The sequence below is a fragment of the Lissotriton vulgaris genome, chromosome 5 (assembly GCF_964263255.1).
Source record: "Lissotriton vulgaris chromosome 5, aLisVul1.2, whole genome shotgun sequence".
NCBI classification, from domain to species: Eukaryota; Metazoa; Chordata; class Amphibia; order Caudata; family Salamandridae; genus Lissotriton; species Lissotriton vulgaris.
Genome location: NC_141693.1, coordinates 6,784,772 through 6,806,226, shown reverse-complemented (window position 1 = coordinate 6,806,226; position 21,455 = coordinate 6,784,772). Strand labels below are relative to the sequence as shown.

At 49.3% G+C, this 21,455-nt stretch overlaps 1 protein-coding gene across 4 annotated transcripts in view; it reads right to left on the bottom strand.

Annotated features, from left to right (window-relative positions):
- Positions 1-21,455, bottom strand: part of RXRB (retinoid X receptor beta) — a 275,228-nt gene that overhangs the window by 44,142 nt on the left and 209,631 nt on the right. For all 4 annotated transcript variants that reach the window (XM_086920651.1, XM_086920652.1, XM_086920649.1 and 1 more), the window contains exon 9: positions 20,576-20,681. In XM_086920651.1, coding sequence (XP_086776777.1) covers positions 20,576-20,681 — 106 coding nt within the window. The remainder of the gene's footprint in view (positions 1-20,575; positions 20,682-21,455) is intronic.

The window sequence follows — 21,455 nt, the reverse complement described above, 5'->3', positions numbered from 1 at the left end:
GGTGCAGGGGTGTCTTTGGGTGTCAGAAAAGCTTTCCCTCAGCTGGTTGGGGTGGCCCCTGGTTCTGAGTCTGTAGGCGCCGTCTGGTTTGTCGAGGAGGGTCTTTGGGCACTGGACTTCAGGATCTGAGAAAGGAAGGCTCAGGGAGCCCCTAAATACTGAATTACAGGTAGGGCAAGGACAGGGACCAATGGGTCCCTGCCCGGGAGTGAGTACACCCCCTAGTCTGCTCCTCTCCTGTGGGAGGGGGGCAGGAGCCTAGCTGTGATTGGGCAGGGCTCCCCATCTTCAAGATGGCCGGGGTCGTGCTTCACCTAGTCTCCCCCACCCAGGGGTGGGGTTGGCACAGGCTGGCACACCCCCCTTCCTGACGTAGTTTTTCCCGCCAGAGTGGGGGGCAGGACTAGTGGGGGCTGGTTGTTGGGTACAGCAAATGGTCTGGGGAAGCGCCTTTGAAGCTTCCCCCTGTCCATCCTGGGGGAGGAGACCTAGCACCTCGCCCAGGATGTGCATTGTTGCAGGCCCAGGAGAGCGGGCCTCTCCTACCCAGGGGTCCAGCAACAGGTCTGCTGTGTGGCAGCCTCTCAAGCCACTCAGCCAGACGTGGATTGTAAGTTAGGTTTTCAGGGGGCATCTCTAAGAACACAGGCTCTGGGTACCTGCTTGGCAGGAGCCCAGGCCACACTAAGTCAAAGCACATCAGCAGTCAGAAAAAAGTAGGGGCATACCAATGCAAGAAAATTGGCACTCTCACACACCTGGGTTTTGTATTGATCAGGTAAATGTTGTAATAGGGTTTGTAGTCGGTCATAGTGAGCCCTATCATACCTAGCAAGTAATGCTTGGGTGTTGGCTATGCGCCAGTGATTAGCTTCTTGGGCAGCAACTCTTTTGCCAGAGGAATCTAACAACTTAGATTCCTTATCAGGAGGTGGTACGTCATCGGAGGTTTGAGAGTTGGCGCGTTTCCTAGTGTTAGTTACCACTAGTGAGTCGAAGGGTAGCTGCCCTTTGATGTAGGTGGGATCATCTGGGGCAGGTGTATATTTTTTGAGGATTCTAGCTCTCACCGGGTCTTTGAATGTGTCGGGGGCATGTTTAATGACCGCTTTTAGCATTGGCAGGGTTTGGACAGTTTTCTGTGACTGTTCGAAGGTGTCTAGAAGTAAATCCTCATCTGCAGGGTCAGAGTGCATGTAAATGCCATGGTAAACAGCAGCTCTATTTACAAGCTGACCAAAAACAATATTGTCATCTGGGGGAGATGGTTTTGTTGGATATGGCTCAGGATCAGGGAGGTCTGGGGATCTATTGGTCATCATAATCGTCCCAATCGTTATGTGGTGTGTCCATATCGTCATCAGAGTCAGTGAAAGGATCATTGTTGTCTCCCCCGCCCCCTAAATTATCATCATCATGTGGTGGTGAATGAGGTGGAAGTTTTGGAGGCTGTGGAGGAGAGACCGGCTTAGGAGGAAGAACAGGCTGAGGAGGAATAACCGGAGAATAGGGTTTTATAGGCGAAGTGGCAGAGTTTTTTTTCTTCACAGGCATTGCAGGAGTGTCTGGTGACTCCAGCTTCCTCTTGTTGTGTAGAATAGTAGCCACATGTCCTGTTTTGGGGTCTATATGGAGTTTTTTCTGCTTGGGATCGACAGGATCCGGTCGAAAAAGTTCTTCCTCTTCCGTGACCGCTTTCGGTACAGACTTTTTCGGATCAGAGCGGAGAATGGATTTCTGCTACGAGGCCTTAGGAGGTGGTTTGGGGTCCTTTGGCTTGGCTATGGAGTCGGAAATCTTTTTCAGTTCCGAAGATTTTGGTTTCGGATCAGTTTGTTTCGGAGTGGAGGTGGTTGGTACAGACTTCTTTTTGGGAGTAGGTTGCTCTCCCGTCTTCGGTGTAGACCATGAGCTGTAGGCACGAACAGCGGCGATAGGCCCAGCGTGGACGACCGGAATAGAGTAGTTGAGATGCGCGTAGAAGATCAGGTGATCAAAAATAATACAGTTGATATGTAGATTGTTTTTGACGTCAAAAAGGTTTGGAAATGCAGCACCGAACCGTAATGCAAAGCAAAAGTTACATCCACACACGATGGCGGAAAAAAACAATCTGAGGAGGAGGGAGGAGTCACCTATTTGTGACTACAAAAGACACTTCCAAGACAGCAACAAAGTGCAGGCATCCAAGCCCAACACCAAATGGCGATCTATGCATAGTGTTCAATCTGCAGCTCATATGCTTCGAACACAAACTCCATATTCACTGGGGAACTAGGTATCCTTGAGATCTATTCGCACTAGGAGTGTCCCTCTTACAAAACAGGTATCACCTATTTCAATGTAGCCTTGAAACCTTTGAGTCTTTGCGAAACCATAAAAATCCTTCAGTCCAAAATGAGTCCCAAGCTGAAGTCTTACATGAGCACAAGGCAGTAGACTGAATCCAGTCTCTCATTACACTCCTGTATATATACCGTTGACGTGGCGCTTTCCTTTGAACGGACCGGATGCCCTAACAGAACACAGCGAACGAGGAGTACGCGGCTGCGCTGCACTCGGATACATGAGACTTTGGCGTCTTGTTCGAAGCGACTGAAGTCGTGCCCGACTTCAGGCTGTTCTAATTGGCGTGATGCCCTTTTAGAACACTAAAATTACTGTAGTGCTCAACACGGCATATACGGAAGACTACCTCATTTACCTACGTTTGTTCGACAAGACCGTTTTGATTAACAGTTACCTCACACAGGGTTTGGAGGTTACTTCCCTGCTTATTCTTTATTGACGGTTACGGGCCCGGCTGGGTCGGAATTATCACCAGCTGAGCGACCTTCTGGTTTTGAAACAGCCATATATAGCCCTGAGGATTCGCAATAGCGATGAAACAGGTGTCGGCTGGCTGTCTTACACAATAAAGGACTCCATCGGACCACTCTCCCACTGGAGATTCCTACATTTTTCTGCTGCTTTGTTTTGTGTATATGACTACTGAATGCTACATACAATGTGATTTACTTGTTATGAGTGCATTGGGTAACCCCGTAATTCTCATTCCACTCCTGCTTTGGTACCATTTCCCCCAACAGTAAAAGATTTCTACTGCCGATTGTAAGAAAGCCGAGTGATCTTAGTACATTTGTTTTTAGCGGGGTTACTGATGGTTTGCTGTCTAATTCAATGCTTTATTATGTTTATATGCAATTTGTCTAAGGCACTTTCCTGCTGCTGTTCGTAAAATCCATTTTCCGGGCGATCTTTGTCAGAGACAGCACAAGCTGCCAGGACTGAGAAGAAGGACCAGAGTGAGGCCTCTCTCTTTCCTGCCGTATCCCTGAGGAAGTACTTCTTCCACATTGTAGAGGTACAATGATGCCTTGTACTCCCTGAAGAATCAGGTTACAATTCACCTATTCTTTATACATTTTTTCACGTTTTCACCCCTAATGGTCCTGACGAAAGCCTATTGACCTGTCGGCAACTTAAGGCTGAAACATGTTGACCTTTTTAACCCACGAAGGAAGTGCGCTCAAAACCCTAACTCATTCTAAAGCTGCACTTATTATCTTATTAATTGTCCGAATCCAGAATCATTAAAACTTCCTTCTCTGGCTGTCCGGACTTTTTTTAAATCACCACTTACCTCACCACTTATCGATGATCACTACTGCCTTAAACCAAAGGTAAAACCTCCTGGTGGAGGGTGCACACACAAAACAAGCATTTACAATGCAATGGTCTCGGCAATATTATAGGTAGAGGTATTGGAATTGCTCATTTTTTTATCTTTTTTGTATCCCTAAATAAATGGCATTGTCATTTGTATTGGCATTAGCTTTGTTTTTTGCATATGTGATACCTATTGCATTAGCAGAGAGAGAGTGAGGTAGTGAGATAGAGAGCGCGAGTGAGGTATTGAAATAGAGAGAGAGTGAGGTAGTGAGAGAGAGTGAGGTAGTGAGAGAGAGTGAGGTAGATAGAGAGTGAGGTAGTGAGGGAGAGGGATGTTGTGAGGTAGTGAGATATAAGCATAGAGTGATGTTGTGATGTAGTGAGATAGAGAAAGAGGTAGTGAAAGAGAGTGAAAGTGAGTTAGTGAGATAGAAAGAGGGAGGTAGTGAGATAGAGAGTGATTGAGGTAGTGAGTTAGAGAAAGAGTGATGTTGTGAGGTTGTGAGCTAGAGAGTGAGGTAGTGATGTTTTGAGAGAGAGAAGTTGTGAGATAGTGAGGTAGTGAGATAGAGTGGAGTAGTGAGGTAGAGAGTTATGTAGTGAGAGATAGGTAGATAGAGAGTGAGGTAGTGAGAGACAGAAAGTGAGGTAGTGAAAGAGTGTGGTAGAGGGATGTTCTGAGGTAGTGAGATAGAAACAGTGAGTGAGTTTGTGAGGTAGTGAGATAGAGAGAAAGTGAGGTAGTGAAAGAGTGAAAGGGACTTAGTGAGATAGAAAGAGAGAGAGTCAGGTAGTGAGAGAGAGTGAGGTAGATAGAGTGAGGTAGTGAGACAGAGAGAGTGAGGTAGTGAAAGAGTGAGTTAGTGATGGAGAGTGATTTTTGGTGGTAGGGAGATAGAAACAATGAGTGATGTGACGTAGTGAGATAGAGAAGGATTGAGGTAGAGTAAGAGAGAGTGAAAGTGACTTAGTGAGATAGAAAGAGAGAGTTAGTGAGATAGAGAGTGACGTAGTGAGTTGGAGAGATAGAGTGAACTTGTGAGCTAGTGAGATAGAGAGTGAGTCAGCGAGAGAGTGTTGTAGTTATTTTTTGAGTGAGTGACTTGTGTTACAGTTAGGTAGTGAGAGTGATATCGAAATAGAGTGATGTTATGGAGAGAGTTAGTGAGAGAGAGAGTGAGATAGTTTTATAGATATAATTTGAGTAGTGATGTAGTTATTTTTGTTTTGTGGGAGAGTGAAGTAGATATAGTGTGAGGTAGTGAGAGATAGAGAGAGTGAGGTAGTGAAAGAATGAGGTAGTGAGGGTGAGAGTTGTTGTGCTGTATTGAGATAGAAACAGAGCGATGTTGTGAAGTAGTGAGCTAGAGAGAGAGTGAGGTAGTGTATGAGAGAGTGAAAGTGAGTTAGTCTATTTGAGAGAGAGAGAGTGCGGTAGTGAGAGAGAGAGTGAAGTTGTGGGGTAGTGAGAGAGTGATGTAGTGAACTTTAGAGAGAGTGTGTCGTGATATAGTGAGAGATAGTGGGATAGAAACAGAGGGAGGTAGTATATAGAGAGAGTGTGAGGTAGTGAGATAGAGAGTGAAGCAGTGAGTTAGAGAGAGAGTGAAGTTGTGAGGTAGTGAGAGAGTGTTGTAGTGAATTTGAGAGAGTGTGTCGTGATATAGTGAGGCCGTGAGAGTGAGATAGTGAGAGTAATAGATAGAGTGAGGTAGTGATGTAGAGAGTGAGGTAGTGAGATAGAGAGAGTGAAGTTGTGAAGTAGTGTGTTAGAGAGATAGTTACTGTGGTAGTGATATTGTGATGCTGTGAGAAAGAGAGAGTTGAGTAGTGAGGTAGAGATTGAGGTAGAGAGAGAGTGAATGAGAGATAGTGTAGTAGTGTGTGAGGTAGTGAGAGAGATAGTGAGTTAGTGAAAGAGTGAGGTAGTGAGAGAGAGAGAGTGAGGTAGTGAGAGAGTTCGAAGGGACGGTATAGTGGAGCTGAGGAGAGAGAAGGGATGGTGCAGGGAGGCTGAGCAGAGTGCATCAGTGTAGGGACAGTACCGTAAGAGGCTGAGGAGAGAGTGCAGCAGTGAGTGATGGTGCAGTGGAGGAGTGAGGGCTGCAGCCTGGATGGGGGGCTGAGCAGAGAGTGCAGCAATGAAGGTACGATGCAATGGGGGGCTGAGCAGAGAGTGCGTCAGTAAAGGGATGGTGCAGGGAGAGGCTGAGGAGAGTGCAGCAGTGAAGGGACGATGCAATGGTAGGCTGAGCAGAGAGTGCATCAGTGAAGGGACAGTGCAGGGAGAGGCTGAGGAGAGAGTGCATCAGTGAAGGGACAGTGCAGGGAGAGGCTGAGCAGAGTGCAGCAGTGAAGGGACGGTGCAGGGAGAGGCTGAGCAGAGTGCACCAGTGAAGGGACGATGCAATGGGGGGCTGAGCAGAGATGTGAGATAGTAATAGATAGAGAGAGGTAGTGATGTAGAGAGAGTGAGGTAGTGAGTTAGAGAGATAGTTACTGTGGTAGTGATATTGTGATGCTGTGAGAAAGAGAGAGTGGAGTAGTGAGGAAGAGATTGAGGTAGAGAGAGAGTGAATGAGAGATAGTTTAGTAGTGTGAGAGATAGTGAGGTAGTGAGAGAGATAGTGAGTTAGTGAAAGAGAGTGAGGTAGTGAGAGAGAGAGAGTTCGAAGGGACGGTATAGTGGAGCTGAGGAGAGTGTGAAGGGATGGTGCAGTGAGAGGCTGAGGAGAGTGCATCAGTGAAGGGACGGTACCGTAAGAGGCTAAGGAGAGAGTGCAGCAGTGAGTGATGGTGCAGTGGAGGAGTGAGGGCTGCAGCCTGGATGGGGGGCGGGGCTGAGCAGAGTGCAGCAATGAAGGGACGATGCAATGGGGGACTGAGCAGAGTGCGTCAGTGAAGGGATGGTCCAGGGAGAGGCTGAGGAGAGTGCAGCAGTGAAGGGATAGTACCGTGAGAGGCTGAGAGAGAGTGCAGCAGTGAGTGATGGTGCAGTGGAGGAGTGAGGGCTACAGCCTGGATGGGGGGGCTGAGCAGAGTGCAGCAGTGAAGCGATGGCGCAGGGAGAGGCTGAGGAGAGAGTGCTGCAGTGAAGGGATGGTGCAGTGAGAGGTTGAGGAGAGTGCAGCAGTGAAGGGATAACGCAGTGAGAGGCTGAGCAGAGAGTGCGTCACTGAAGGGATGGTGCAGGGAGAGGCTGAGGAGAGTGCAGCAGTGAAGGGATGGTGCAGTGAGAGGCTGAGGAGAGTGTCAGGCACCAGATATCTCCCAACCATGATGAGATGGCAATAAAAGGAGAGGTGATGGCCCTTTGAGTGAGGCCTTTCTGATGGGCCATGCTGGACATGAAAATAAGAAACCTCCCTCACCCACTGCAGATTGCTCCGCTGTAAAGTAAGCAGACAACCTGCTAACACTGCTGAATGTGTTCCAGCACTGGCAAATTTTACCAGAACAAACTCATCATATTTTATTGGGGCTAGCCCCGATCCCAGGTCCAGCGCAATAACAGCTGCCGGTCAAGATGGATTCCCTCTTTTCCTGCACTGTACCCAAATCAGTGGTACTCATTTTATCAACCTCAGTACTATGAAAGACTGAATGTACTGGTCGGAAATTAAAATGGTGACCATGAGGTCAAACACAGATCCCTGCAGTGGCTGCATTAGCCCACTGCATCACCCGACCATGCTTCTCATCATGAGACTCTACTCATGCTGCGATTATGTTATTAGAAAAAAGACTTGTGAGCATTAAAGTGCAGTTGGTAGCTGACGCAGGTCAAACCAGGAAAGAGCAGTAGCCTGTCTGCACTCACTGCCTGTCACCTGGTGATGGACTTACCTGGCCCACCCATTGCCTGAGTGGCCTGCTGATGGCTGAGGTCCACACCTGCCCACTACCCATTGCCTTGACACCTCACCTGCATGCAGCTTTTGACACACTGCCAGCACATACTTTGTTGCTGAGCTGACACCTCCCCATGGTTTTCCTCCTTGGAACCCTTCCATAGCACTACCTGCCCAGCTCCTGAGTTGCCATCTTTACCAGCTAAGCAGGACAGGAAACAGGGAAGAAAGCTATCAACTTTTTCTCTAATATGGCCAATGGTGAACTGCCATGTGCGGTCTTACGGCTGCACCGGTCTGTAAACCATCCATTTTATCTACTTCTGGTGTTTTTCCTGGATGGTGACATGACGATTTTCACTAACAAGGCCCCTTTTCTTGCTCTTGAGGACTAGAAAAAGGGTACGGCTGTTTGGAAGTTATATATTTTGGCCCTTAGTAATGTGAGATGTCTGGGAATGGCTCCGTTGTAAATAGTTGCTTGGTACAATCATTGCTATTGTTTGCACAGTGTTTGTAATGAAGTGTTATTTGCACATTTAACTTGTATGCTCATTAACTATTGCTATGACTCACAAATAGTTTACATTTTGCTGCTTGAATGTTATGATCGTCATGCTTCTGTGAGGTTGCTAAGAAACATGACTTTTTAATCATGGCCAAGTAATAGTGTTTTGTCATTGATTCAGTGGAGTTGTGAGGGGGCGTGGTCCAAGCTGGGGGTCTCTAGCCACCTATATACGTACGCGCATACAAACTGGCCATCAGTAGCTGAGAATGTGGATATTCCTTATAAATGTAGCTGGGCACCTGAAGGGTGGCCATATCTGTTGAAGTGCATAAGTACAATAATATTACCTGATGCTTGGTATCTGGATTCTAACAGCCCTTTAACTGAGCAGGTGAAGCCTTAGCATACATGTTGCTGACCATCTGGAGACTGGCATTGCATAGTTCTGGACACGCAGAGGTTAACATTACTCGATGCCAGACATGAGGAGTCTAACCCCGTTGTGTCATCGATGTGTTCTGGAGTGTGCCCACCATTGTTATTCCGACAAAGTACTCCTTAAATCAAAGCACGTTTTTACCGTTATTTTGATCCAATTTGCTTTACAGAACACAACTTCTGAATCATTTTCAAAAACCGCCTTTTGGGAAAAGCCCCAAACCATTTTTGAAGGGATTTTATATCCCACCAGGTTCTGGCCTGTGTTACTTGGTTACAGCGCTTTGAACCATGTCTGTTACTAGTCAAAGTGCTTCAAAATGCAGCCATTGCTACTCTTTGTCCCATGAGTTTCTTCCTGGAAAACCCCCAACCAAATATTTTACCGACATTGCAGACAGAGTTTTTCTTTTTTACAGTGGTAAATGGTTTAGTGAGTTAAGCGCTTGCCGCTGAGACATGCGGTGATAATCGGGTCTCAAGTTCACACCCCCCTCAAGGTTGACTCGGCCTTCCAGGCTTCCGCGGTGGGTAAACTGAGCACCCGTATTTACATAACAGTAGCAGCAGCTATGGATTGAAAGCCTCACTGTCATTAAAGCGGGAAAATGTTGGCGATGGGGAGAGGGTCTGGGCAGCTGTCGGTGGTTAAAGCGGCGTTCACCCTTGTTTGCTAACGACCATTGGGATACACCCGAATAATCTGAACGAGACAACACATATCAAGCTAACTTTTTCTCTCAGGAAAGTCACAGATTACATCCTGAATAAGCGTGTAGAAAAAAGTCTGAAGAAGAGGTTCAAGGTGACATTTCTTGTGTCTGAACTACCGTCAAACTCAGAAACAAAGGCCACTTATGTTGACTGGGGGAGCAATGCTCCAGTTAGGTGTTCTATGTAGGGAAAGTCAAAAGTACACACCCAAAACCTTTACATGCAAGCACTTAGACTTTGTTTAAATAACAATTTAACTGACATCCCCAATAGGAATATATTTGAAGAGTGGTATCCAAAAACGTTAACGAAAACTCTAGCTGCGACTCGTGCACGTTTTGGCCTTTTGTCTGCATTGGCGCTTTCCTAATTACCATAAAAAAGTAGGGTGCAGGCACTATATTAAGACAACTCGGATTGTAAACACTGCTGTGCGTTAAGTTCTGATGGTGGTTTCTTCATAGCTGTTAACTGTTCCTCTGCTATGTTAGTTGTTGGAACAACCTTATAGGAGAACAAGGCTTTTCTGGAGATATTGAATAATACAAATGTTGCCACGCACACTATTTAAAACGAGTCGAGAAGAAGGCAAACGAACAAAATGAGAAGCACTCAGCACTGAAATAATAAAAAGAGAAATGGCGAAAGGGGAACAAACAGTAGAGGGCAGTTAAAGACTTGATGGTCCTGGGGTGCCCCGCACAGCACTTTCTCAGCGACTAGCAGTAAACACAGTCTAGAAGGCTCTGCAAGTGACTGGGCTGCACAGGAAAAAGCATTAGAGGCGTGATTTGTTTATTTAACCCACACTGGTGTGCCCGGGCTGCTTTACGGCCGGGCCGCCGCCCTAGTCAGGCTTAGCAAGCTAAGCTTGCGGTGATGATTATCAGGCCTCTTCAACAGCTCACCTGTTACTTTCACAATACAAGCTGCAGTCCCCCCTGATGACTCACTCCCCTACACGGGCCAGGCTGCTGGGCAGCGGGTGAGGTCCAGGACGAAGCAAGGACGATGCCTCAGTCTCTCATGAGTGTGCTCAGAGAAGCCGAGCCCCGTAGCACAATGAAGGACAAAGTCAGTGACTGGCTGCTGGCGGGGGGTTGCGGGCGTCCTATTTTAAAAAAATACCAGGCCTTTGAAGCCAACGCGAACTTAAAAAAAAAACACTGTTCCGTCTAAAAGATCATATGCAATGCTCATTTGAAGGACCTCTGTCTGGTTACAGTTGGACACTGCCGCTCTAGCAGCTGTTGAAGCTGCCCAGGCACGTCAAGATGACCCTGAATGGACGTCCTTTGCACAGTCTGTGGTGGTTATAGTTTTAAAGACACCAAACAGCAGTCTCCTTACTGATCGTAAATTACGTTTTGCCTCTTTATTTTGTGAAATTCCGAGCAGCGCTTGTCGCAATAAATGCGAACATACGGAAAGTCGAGGCCGCTCTTAGTATTGGAAAAGTACACCACTCCTTCCATAATGCCAGAAACACAACCCCAGAATTCATTTAAAAAAACAATCACATTCAAAGCTGTGCTCGCTGTCTGCCGGGTGCCGCGTCGCTCCGGACTGTGTCATGTCCGCTACCAGCGCCCCACGGGGTCAGGGGTAGGTGCGGGAGGAGGCGCAGGGTGTGTCCGGTCGAAGATATTAGAGGCCCCTGGGTCGGGCTGCACTTTCCGTGCTGGGCCTCAGGTGAGTGCGGAGTGGGAGGGAGTCGGGCCGGGGCAGGTAATGGCGGGGGCGGCCGTTGCTCCCGAAGAGAGGGGAGCCGAGGGCTGAGCACGTAATCCTCGATGGTACAGGAGTAAAGGTTGATATTAAAATATACGTATTACCTGCATTTGTTTCAGGGCTGCCAGCCCTCCCACGACTCAGCAACCCGAGGCACGGCTCTGCTTCCTACCACGGCCGCTCAGGCCTACCCGAGGCATTTTATCAGCAGCTGCCACTACGAACTCCACGGTGCGTGGTTGTGCTCCAGGCTGACAGAAGACCTCTTGAGTGAAAGAAAGCAGTTAAAACTAGTTTACATACCTATGAATAATCGTTTAAACAGGCACTATTGTTCGGTGACTCAAGAGGACAGCGAGGAACGGCTCACCTTCAGTGCGAAGGAAACAAAATGGCCGCCTCAAGCTTCTGAATTTTTTCGGATTGGGGGCGTGGTTTTGCTGTTTTGAGTGACAGACAACGTCACTGTCTAAAGAACAGCAAAACTTACGCCCCAAATCCGAAAAAGACGGGGCTTGTTTTGAGTGACTCCCTTCTCTTCCAATGGCTGGCCTCTGTTTAGGAAGCCAGCCAATGGAAGCGAACTGAGCTGAGAGGCGGGTCTAAACTGCCCTACTATACAACATAAGATCTCTGTACATCCGGTTTTGCCTTCGGCAAACCGGATATACCTCGACCTAAAAACGACCCTATGATAACGCACGCACGTGTAAACAAAAGCAGGGACACATTATGTACCGCTACGAGATTATTCCAACATACACGTGCATGAGGGTCTTTTTTGGGAGATACCTACTTACCGACCTGCAAAACCTTGGTTCAAGCAGGACTAGTGATCCTTCCCCCCCCCCCTGATTATGAGATATCACAACGGAGACTGAAAGGATTCATACTCTGACTCCCCCCTCCTATTGATTATACAGGTGAAATCCTTTACTCAGGACCCTTCAGGTGTTTTGTGGTTTGGGGGGAAATGGAATGAATCACTTGCTTGACCGTGCAGACCTTTAGCGAGGGAGAGGTTTGCTGGCCCCTTTTCCCTTCTTTTCCAATGAAATTGCTTTCTACAGTGAATAGATTGTTGCCACTGCATGTTGAACTTCTGTAGAGTGAGAATGCTATTGTGGAAAACGAATAGTTTCTTACCTGTCGGTGTAGTTTTGCAGCTTGATGATCTTTCTGGATTCACTATGCTGTGCATATTCCGCGGTCTTGTGGTTGGGTCCGGATTCGTAGTCTTTTCTCTCTTTTTTTTTTTTTTTTGTGGCCCAGGTGGGCGTCGGCGTCACCCTTCCTTGGGTGTATTTCCGGTGACGTCGGCATGCTTCCTGCGGAAGCTCCCATCCCTGGGCGCCATCTTCGGATTCTTTTTTTTCGTGTTTCCTTCGTTTCCGAAGTGATGGCAATGTTCTATGTAGGTGATTTTTCCTTAACCGCCTTGTATGTAAAATCCATTTTATCTCTTCATCTTCTTTTTTTTTTTTTTTTTTTTTGACCACCCCTTTTCTCTCCAGCCTCATCTTTCTGGCGGAGGTGGGTGGGTTCGCTAGTGAATCCAGAAAGATCATCAAGCTGCAAAACTACACCGACAGGTAAGAAACTATTCGTTTTGCAGCGTGAATCTTTCTGGATTCACTATGCTGTGCATAGATTTTGTAGCGGTTTCTCATTTCCGTGGCGGCTGGGTGGAAGATGAGTTCTGGTGTCTGAATATGTGCTGGAGCACCTTTTGTCCGACTTGCGCTTCCTTGTTCATCTGCACATCCACGCAGTAGTGTTTTGTGAACGTGTGCACTGAAGCCCATGTTGCCGCCAGGCATATGTCTTGTATGGGCGTGTTAGCCAGGAAGGCTATTGTGGCCCCCTTCTTCCTAGTGGAGTGTGCACGCACTCCCTCGTCTAGTTCCTGTCCTGCCCTGTTGTGGCAGAGCTGAATCGTCTGTGCTATCCATCGTGCAATAGTGTTCTTCGTTACTGCTTTGCCCATGTAACTGTTGGCGAATGACACAAAGAACTGCTTCGTTTTTCTGTGCTCCTTTGTCCTTTCAATGTAATGCATGACCGCCCTTCTGGCGTCTAAGGTGTGCAGAGCTCGCTCAGCGCTATTGGTTGGTTTTTGGAAAAAACTCGGTATCTGTATGGACTGGTTCATGTGGAACCTGGAGACCACCTTCGGCATGAAGTGTGGGTCCGTCCTCATCACAACCCTATCACTATGTATTTGTATGTAGGGTTCCTGTAGCGTCAGCGCTTGTAGTTCGCTTACCCTGCGTAATGACGTTATAGCAACTAGGAAGGCTGTTTTCATGGTTAGCATCTTTAAGGAGGCCCTGTGCAGTGGTTCAAAGGGCTCCTTCATGAGTTCCGTGAGAACTACGTTCAAGTTCCATGCTGGTGGTGGCACCCGCTTGGGCGGTGCGATCCTCTTCGCTCCTTCCAGGAACCTCTTGACAACCTGGGATGTGAAGAAGCTCCTGCCCATCTCACCCCTTGTGTAGGCTACTATAGCCGCTAAGTGAACCCTCAAGGAGGATGAACTGAGTTTTTTGTCCAGCAAGTGTGTCAGGTATCGCAGCACTGTGGAGTCTTTCTTCATTTTCTTGTGAAGTTGTTCACGTTTGCACCACATCGTGTATCTTTTCCATTTTGCGACATAGCACCGCCGTGTGCTCGGCCTCCGTGCCTCCCGAAGGACCCGGAGGGTGCTCTCTGGCAGTCTCAAATGTGCAAACTCTATGTCCTCAGGAGCCATGCTACTAGGCTCATGGTCTCTGGCTCTGGGTGCAGCACCTCTCCGTTCTGCATGGAGAGCAGGTCCTTTCTTCTGCCGAATCTGTGGGGTGCACTCTGTGACATCTCCATGATCTGCGAGTACCATGTCTGCCTCGCCCACTGTGGCGCGACCAGTATCAGGGTCATCTTGCTCGCTCTGCACTTGCTCAGTACTCGGTGTATCAGTGGTATCGGGGGAAAAGCGTAGGCAAATGTCCCGGACCAATCTATCCATAGGGCATTCCCAAGGGACCCATTTTCGGGTAGTCTGGATGCGAAGTACTGGCATTTCGCATTCTGGCGTGTTGCAAACAGGTCCACTGATGGCGTTCCCCACCTGTTGAATAACCACCTCGTTTCCTGAGCATTGAGCTCCCACTCGTGGGATGCCGATGTCTGTCTGCTCAGCCAGTCTGCCTGAATGTTCTCCTTCCCTGGTAGGTGTATGGCTAGCAGGTCTATCTGTAGAGGGATGGCCCATCTCCATATCTCCTGTGCCAGTGTTGAAAGCGTTGTTGACTGTGTTCCACCCTGCTTGTTGATGTAGAACATCGCCGTGGTGTTGTCTGTCTGCAGTAACACCCTTTGCTTGTACAGTCTTGTCTGGAAGGCTTTCAGTGCAAGGAAGATTGTCTTCAATTCTAGGTAATTGATATGCTTTGTCGCATCTGCTGGCGTCCACAGTCCTCTCACTTTGAGCTCCTCCATGTGAGCGCCCCATCCCTTCAGGGATGCGTCTGTGGTGATGGTCACTGTCGGAGTTGGGGGTGTTAGAGGCTTTCCCCTTGTTAGGTTCTCCATGGTCCACCATGTCATCTCCCTTTGCACTGCGTGCGTCACCACCACAAGATCCTCCCAACTGCCTGACGCCTGTGACCACTGTTCCTGGAGCCATTCCTGCATGGGTCTCATGTGTAGCCGCACATTCGGCACCAGGTGGATGCATGATGCCATCATCCCCATGATCTTGCTCGCCGTCCTCGCTGTCCGAGCTTGCCCCTTCCGGTAGAGGCGAGTTTCCTTGACCAGCGCCCTTGCTCTCTTCTCGCTGGGGAACACCTTGGCCTGCACGGTGTTGATCACTGCCCCCAGGAAGGTCTTCACTTGCTCCGGTTCCATTGACGATTTTTCCCAATGGACGGAGAACCCCAGGTTTATGAGCGTGCTCGTCACTGTCTGTGCGTGGTGTTTGCACCTTTGGTACGAACTCGCCTTCACCAACCAGTCGTCTAGATAAGGGTATACGTGTATCCCCTGTCTTCGTAGGTGTGCAGCAACTGTTGCGAGGCACTTCGTGAATACCCTTGGTGCTGATTTGAGTCCGAAGGCCAGCGTTGTGAACTGGTAGTGGCCTCCCCCGATTGTGAACCTGAGCATATGTTTGTGCTTTTTGTTCATCGGTATGTGCAAGTAGGCGTCCTTGAGGTCTATCGTGACCATGAAGTCTCCGACCTGCAGTTGCGGTAGCACCTCCTGCAGGGAGGTCATTTTGAATTTCTGTGTTCTTATGAATTTGTTGAGGAACCTCAGGTCTAGGATGGGCCTCATCTTGTCGTCTACCTTTGGTACCAGGAAGTACGTCGAGTAGACTCCCTTGTTCCTTTCCTTGAATGGGACTCGCTCTATGGCCTGCTTTTGCAGAAGTTCCTTTACTTCTTCCTGAAGCCTCGCCAGCTGGTCTCCTGCTGGCGGTCTTCCCCTTCGTTTCCTGCTTGTTGGCCTTTTCTCCAATTCCAGGCAATACCCGAATTGGATGATGTTTAGGATCCATTTGTCTGATGTGATTTCTCTCCATTCCTGGAGGTAAAATTGCAATCTTCCTCCCACTGGTGTCATGTGGTCGTAGGTGTTTTGATTGTCCCGACCCCTTGGTACGTGGTGCCCCCCCGGGTCCTTTCTGTGGCTGGGCACCCAGAGTTCTGTGGAGTCACTTCGAGGAGGGCTGCTGCCCCCCTCTCCTATTCTGGCCACGTCCGTTTCTTCCTCGAAAGGACTGACCTCTTGGTTGGTACTGCCAGGACTGTTTCTGCTGACCTTGCTGTCCCTGTGAGTCTGCCTGGTGCGTTTGCTGGAAAACCTGGTGTGATGTACCTGGTTGGTTTCCACCTCTCCCGCCGGGCCTCCGTGACGGGGTGCCTCTTCTGTTGCCTCTGAACTGCAACGCCCCCATAGACCTTGCCGTCTCATTATCTTTCTTGAGCTGGCTGAGTTTCTCGTCCACAGTTGCCCCGAAGAGCGTGTCGCCGTTGAACGGTGTGTTGAGGATACTGTGTTGCACCTCGGGTTTGAACCCTGAAATCCTGAGCCAGGCGTGTCTCCTTTCCGTGACACCCATCATCATCAGCCTGCTGGCGGTGTCTGCCCCGTCCAGGGCGGTCTTAAGGCAAGAATTTGCCGCATTTTTCCCCTCTTCGACCAACATCTCGGCCTTCTGCCTGGCCTCCTGGGGTAGGTCCTTCACCAAGTGCCCCAGGCCGTCCATGATCTGGTACATGTGCCTGTTTAGAAGAGCGTTGGAGTTAGCCATGCGCCAGTGGGTCGCAGCATTCCGTTCGATCCTTCTGCCCACCAGATCCATCCTCTTGCTCTCCTTATCCGGTGGTGGGCCCGAGGTAGTGGATACGTTGGCCCTCTTCCTAGCCGTGGCCGTGATAATGGAGTCTGCGGAGACCTCGCCTCGAATGTAGGCCGGGTCCTTCGTGGAGTGTTTGTATTTTTTCTCTGTTCTAGGGGTTACCGCCTTGCATGTTGCGGGCTCCTTGAATGCTTCTTGTCCTTGAGCCAAGACGCTCTCGAGCATTGGGAGGAACTGGCTCCTTGTCTGTGTTGGGAGCAAAGTCTCGAGCAGGAAGTCTGCTTTCTGCTTCTCCTCGTCGAGCTTTAACCTAAATGCCGCTGCGGCAGATTGTATCGCCGAATTGTATGCCCCGATGTCGTCAGGCGGCGAGGGCCTCGAGGGGTATGTGTCGACCGCCTCCTCCGGGCTCTCGGTGTCGATATCCAGGTAATCCTCCTCGATGGGGTCAGAGGTGGCCGACTCGGCGTCCAACCTACTGCCCTCCTCCTCGTCATAGCCGTAATCCTCGTAGGGATTCTCCTCATCTCCCTGGTCGTCGACCATCTCGGCGGCCGGGCCATGTCCGTCGCCGAGTTCTTCTTCCTCTTCGACCAGATCTAGCACCACGTGCTTGGTCTTGTGTGGAATTGTAAAGGTACTCATCTCTGCGTCGAAATCCTTCTTCCGCTGCAAGATGCTCGCCATCTCGGCCTCCAAACGCCGTCTTTTCTTTTCCCTTTCGGCCGCGTTCTCGGCCTCGGAACGCTCGGCCCCTCTCTTCGTCACCTGGCTCGGCGGCGAGACTCTCGGCGTCGAAGGTTTGGACGTCGAACTTGGCTTCGGGTCCTTGGACGTCGTCAAAGCTTTCGGGTCTTTCTCCCTCGACGCCGATCGGTCCCTTTCGGAGACGATCTTCGGCGCCTTCTGCTGCTCAACAGCCCAGCCCCTTTCGGAGGCGATCTTCGGAGCCTTCTGCTGTTCTACAGCTCTCGGCGCCAGGGACTCCTTCTCTGAGGATCCGCTGGGCCTGTGTGCGGTCGCGGACTGCAGATGTCGCTGCGTCGGCGCCTTCGGGGTCTGGCCCTCGTTCTTTCGAGACTCAGGGTCTCTCGTGCTCTTGTGGGACGTCGAGTCTCCTACCTTATCAGGCGTCTTCTTGGAATCGGTCTCTACGACCGTGTAGCTGTCGTGTTCGGCGGCAGCGTTGTCCTCTTCCTCTGAGGACATCCCCAGGTCGTACAGCGAAGGCGTCGGGGCTTTTCCTCCGAGGGTGGCGTGTGCTACCCTCTGGCTCTTCCTCACACGAAGGGTCTTCGCGGCGAAGACGGAGCAGGCGTTGCAGTCTTCGGTTCTGTGGTCCACCGGTAGGCAAAGGTTGCACACCGGGTGCTGATCTTTCTGCGCGTACTTGTGTCTGCAATTCGGGCAGAACTTGAACGGCGTGTTGTCCATCCTCGAGCGTTTCAGGCTTCCCTGACCGCGTGGACGTCGATGATCGTCGAAGTTCTCGACGTTCTCTCCTCCTTCTCTCTTCGCCAATGGTCTGCGAAGTCTTCCTTGGTCTTCTTCTTTTAATTTCTTCTCGAACTTCTCGCTTTGCAGTACTTTCTCCAAAAATGTCTGGAGCCCAACGGGAACGATCCAGACCCGACCGCGGAAAAAAGAATCTGAAGATGGCGCCCAGGGATGGGAGCTTCCGCAGGAAGCATGCCGACGTCACCGGAAATACACCCAAGGAAGGGTGACGCCGACGCCCACCTGGGCCACAAAAAAAAAAAAAAAAAAAAAGAGAGAAAAGACTACGAATCCGGACCCAACCACAAGACCGCGGAATATGCACAGCATAGTGAATCCAGAAAGATTCACGCTGCAAAAGGAGGGTGTTCCTTTTGCCCTACTGAACATTCCTCTGGCTTGCAGAGGTCCCGTGGTTTTTGTGGTAGGGGTGGTATTTTGTTCTGACCCAAAGATATATCCACAGTACTACCCATCAAGTTGTCTCCCAAGAACTGTATCTTAATGAGGTTGGCTTGCACTTCATAAAACCAAGATATTCGTAACAACCAGTCTAAGACAAATGGAGGTGCTTTTTGTTCTCATGTATTTTATTTCTCTATTTTCTCATTGTCCACGTCCTTACCTACTCCCTAAAGCTTTGGAGTTTGCTATGTTCCATTGTGCAGCTGGTCACCTAACATTTTTTGCCTACTGAATCCAATCTTTAACTGCCTTTCCCTCTTGGAAGATCAGTTGATGTTGGTGCATCATCACTCTGCAAGCCGCATGCCCAACAAGCGAGTCTGCTGGGATAATCTATTTTAAGTAAGGAGGGACCTTGGAGAGTCCTTTAATTAATTCTACCCTTGGGTTAGATCTTCAAATTAAACCAGACCTTTGAAAGCTTCTCTTTCTTGCTATAGTACGCTTAGTAACACTGAGATGGGATGGTTCGTCCACGTTTCTGCTAAGAAACAACTCCTCCTGTACCACCTCAACACTTTTAATCAGAGCATGGGGCATAGATGTGTCATTAGGAGGGGATGATTGTCCTTTCCTAGTCCACGTGACTTAAGTGAATTATCTTCATACTCTGTTTCTGCTTTCCCTGAACTGCCTGATGTTCAGGAGGTATAAATTAAATCAACTCTTCTCCTGCTTTCAAAAATACTTAACTGATCTTTTTCTTTAATATGAACACTTTCAAGTCGCCCATTAATTTTTTTTTGATACAGAGTACTTTTCTACTGCCTCTACACTGACCAGTGGGGGATCCTTTTTCTAAGAAAGTAGAAGAGATTCAATACCATGGCCATTCTCTGGTTTCCATATTTCAAAGCAACGTCAGGGAGTTTAGGCATGTCCGCACTAGGCTCTACCTACTTTTTGCAACAGAGCGGGTTCAATTATTTGTGAGCTTTCTTTGACTGCCACGCCATGGGAGTTTTGATTGTCTTTCAGTTAGATGTTGTCAGTTTCATTGAGCTACCCTCCTGATGAATTGCAGGTTTGGGATTTATTAGAACTGAATTAATTTATTCAGCACTATTTCCACTACATCCAAATCAATGGCTATCAAACCTGTAAGTTGCTTTCCCAGAGCCTCTTCTCCTCCCTCAAATTTCATCGGACTTCTCGTCCTCTGAAAAGCCCAGTTATGGCAGCCTTTTTTTTGGTCTGTATCATGGTGTAAAGCACTGTTTTTCATAAACCTTGTGGGGTCTGGGTTTAAATTTAGTCTTTGGACGTAAGGTATTTAGACTGGCACAGAACGCAAACCTTGTGGGTGTCGTCTTAAGCCTATTTATGCTGCCATTACAGGCAGACTAAAAACTGAGTTTTTTCCATTATATTCCATTATGTTGAAGTCGAAAATAGGCCTAAATGGGCCAACTGTCACTGAAAAATTGATTCTATAAACTTCGGTGATCCAAGAAAAATAGGTCTCCCTTGTTTTGTTCATGTCGGCATGCTTAGCCTTCGAGGAATCAATTCCTTGTTCACTGCTAACCAATGTGGTTACTTGTATACTTTAACAACTAATTTCTTCTGTTTGCGTTTTCGAACTCAACAAAGGAAAAACAATTCTGAAGATGGCACCAATGAACTGGGGCATTCTAGGCTTATGCTCATCATAGTGAGTCATGACGACTCTTCTTATGGCCGATGTATAACATTAGAAACTTAAGATTCTAAATACTAAAAAGCTTGCTAGGCCACATTGCTCGACATAGAAGAAGTGCAGCATACATTACAGACAGGCTTGTCTAAACAATCCTTAATTCATCCACAACTGAACGTTTGTGTTATGCCAAAACTTACTTCACACCTACATTATCAGAGCGTGCGCCTTATCAGTCAATGTCCACTTGCAGAGCATTTCCTGCTTTGCCTTGTCAAGCTATAAGCTCCTAGATCTATGCTGCAGGGGCTTCAGGACAGTACCACTTTTGGAACAATTCACCTCTAGCTGCCCGCATAAAATTGACTCATGCCAATACAGCTTCATGCAAACATGTCCAGCTGATCTGCATGAATGCAGCTTTCAACACACCCTGCTGAATAGGATACAGGCAGAGCTTACTCTAGATGTTCTTTTTTGATCAGGGCAGATGCATTAGTGTCCACTATTCCTCCCTACTGATCCAGTTAAGCACAGCTTCCTACCCATCTGCACTGCTGATCTGGACAAAACTAGGCTTGCTACACACCTGCTTGTATGGCCCAGACACATCTACAAGCTCTACACCTCTGCCCTGTTAATCAGTAAAGCATGCTGCTTCCTCTGCACCTCCCCTACCGATCTGCACAGACACTCATGTTCCAACACACCTGCCCTGTTGATCCGGGTACTTCTGCTTGCAGTAAGACTCCAGTGATGCATATACTTTTTCTCGTAACAGCTCCACTTCCCCAGGATTCGAGAGCCCCTTCGCATCTGAGATAAGGAAGAATCAGAGAATCAGGTTACTGTCCCTTTCACTCAATGTCCCTTTAACATTAGTCGCTTTCAAAGACAGCCAAAGCCACAAAGCTTTGATAAAAAGATAAGCAGTGAGCTCTGAAGGGCCTATTAACAATGTATCGCGCAGGGAGGGAGCCGGCAGGGGGGACCCCACAGGGCCGGAGGGAGCCGGCAGGGGGGACCCCACAGGGCCAGAGGGAGCCGGCAGGGGGGACCCCACAGGGCCAGAGGGAGCCGGCAGGGGGGACCCCACAGGGCCAGAGGGAGCTGGCAAGGGGGACCCCACGGGCCAGAGGGAGGCCGGCAGGGGGTGTGCACAGGGAGGGAAGCCAGCACGGGGACCGCACAAAAGGGAGGCCGGCAAGGGGACCGCACAAAAGGGAGGCCGGCAAGGGAGGCCGCACAGGGAAGGAGGGAGGCTGCACAGGGAAGGAGGGAGGCTGCACAGGGAAGGAGGGAGGCTGCACAGGGAAGGAGGGAGGCCGGCAAGGGGACCGCACAGGGAAGAAGGGAGGCCGGCAAGGGGACCGCACAGGGAAGAAGGGAGGCCGGCAAGGGGACCGCACAGGGAAGAAGGGAGGCCGGCAAGGGGACCGCACAGGGAAGGAGGGAGGCCGGCAAGGGGGCCGCACAGGGAAGGAGGGAGGCCGGCAAGGGGACCGCACAGGGAAGGAGGGAGGCCGGCAAGGGGACCGCACAGGGAAGGAGGGAGGCCGGCAAGGGGACCGCACAGGGAAGGAGGGAGGC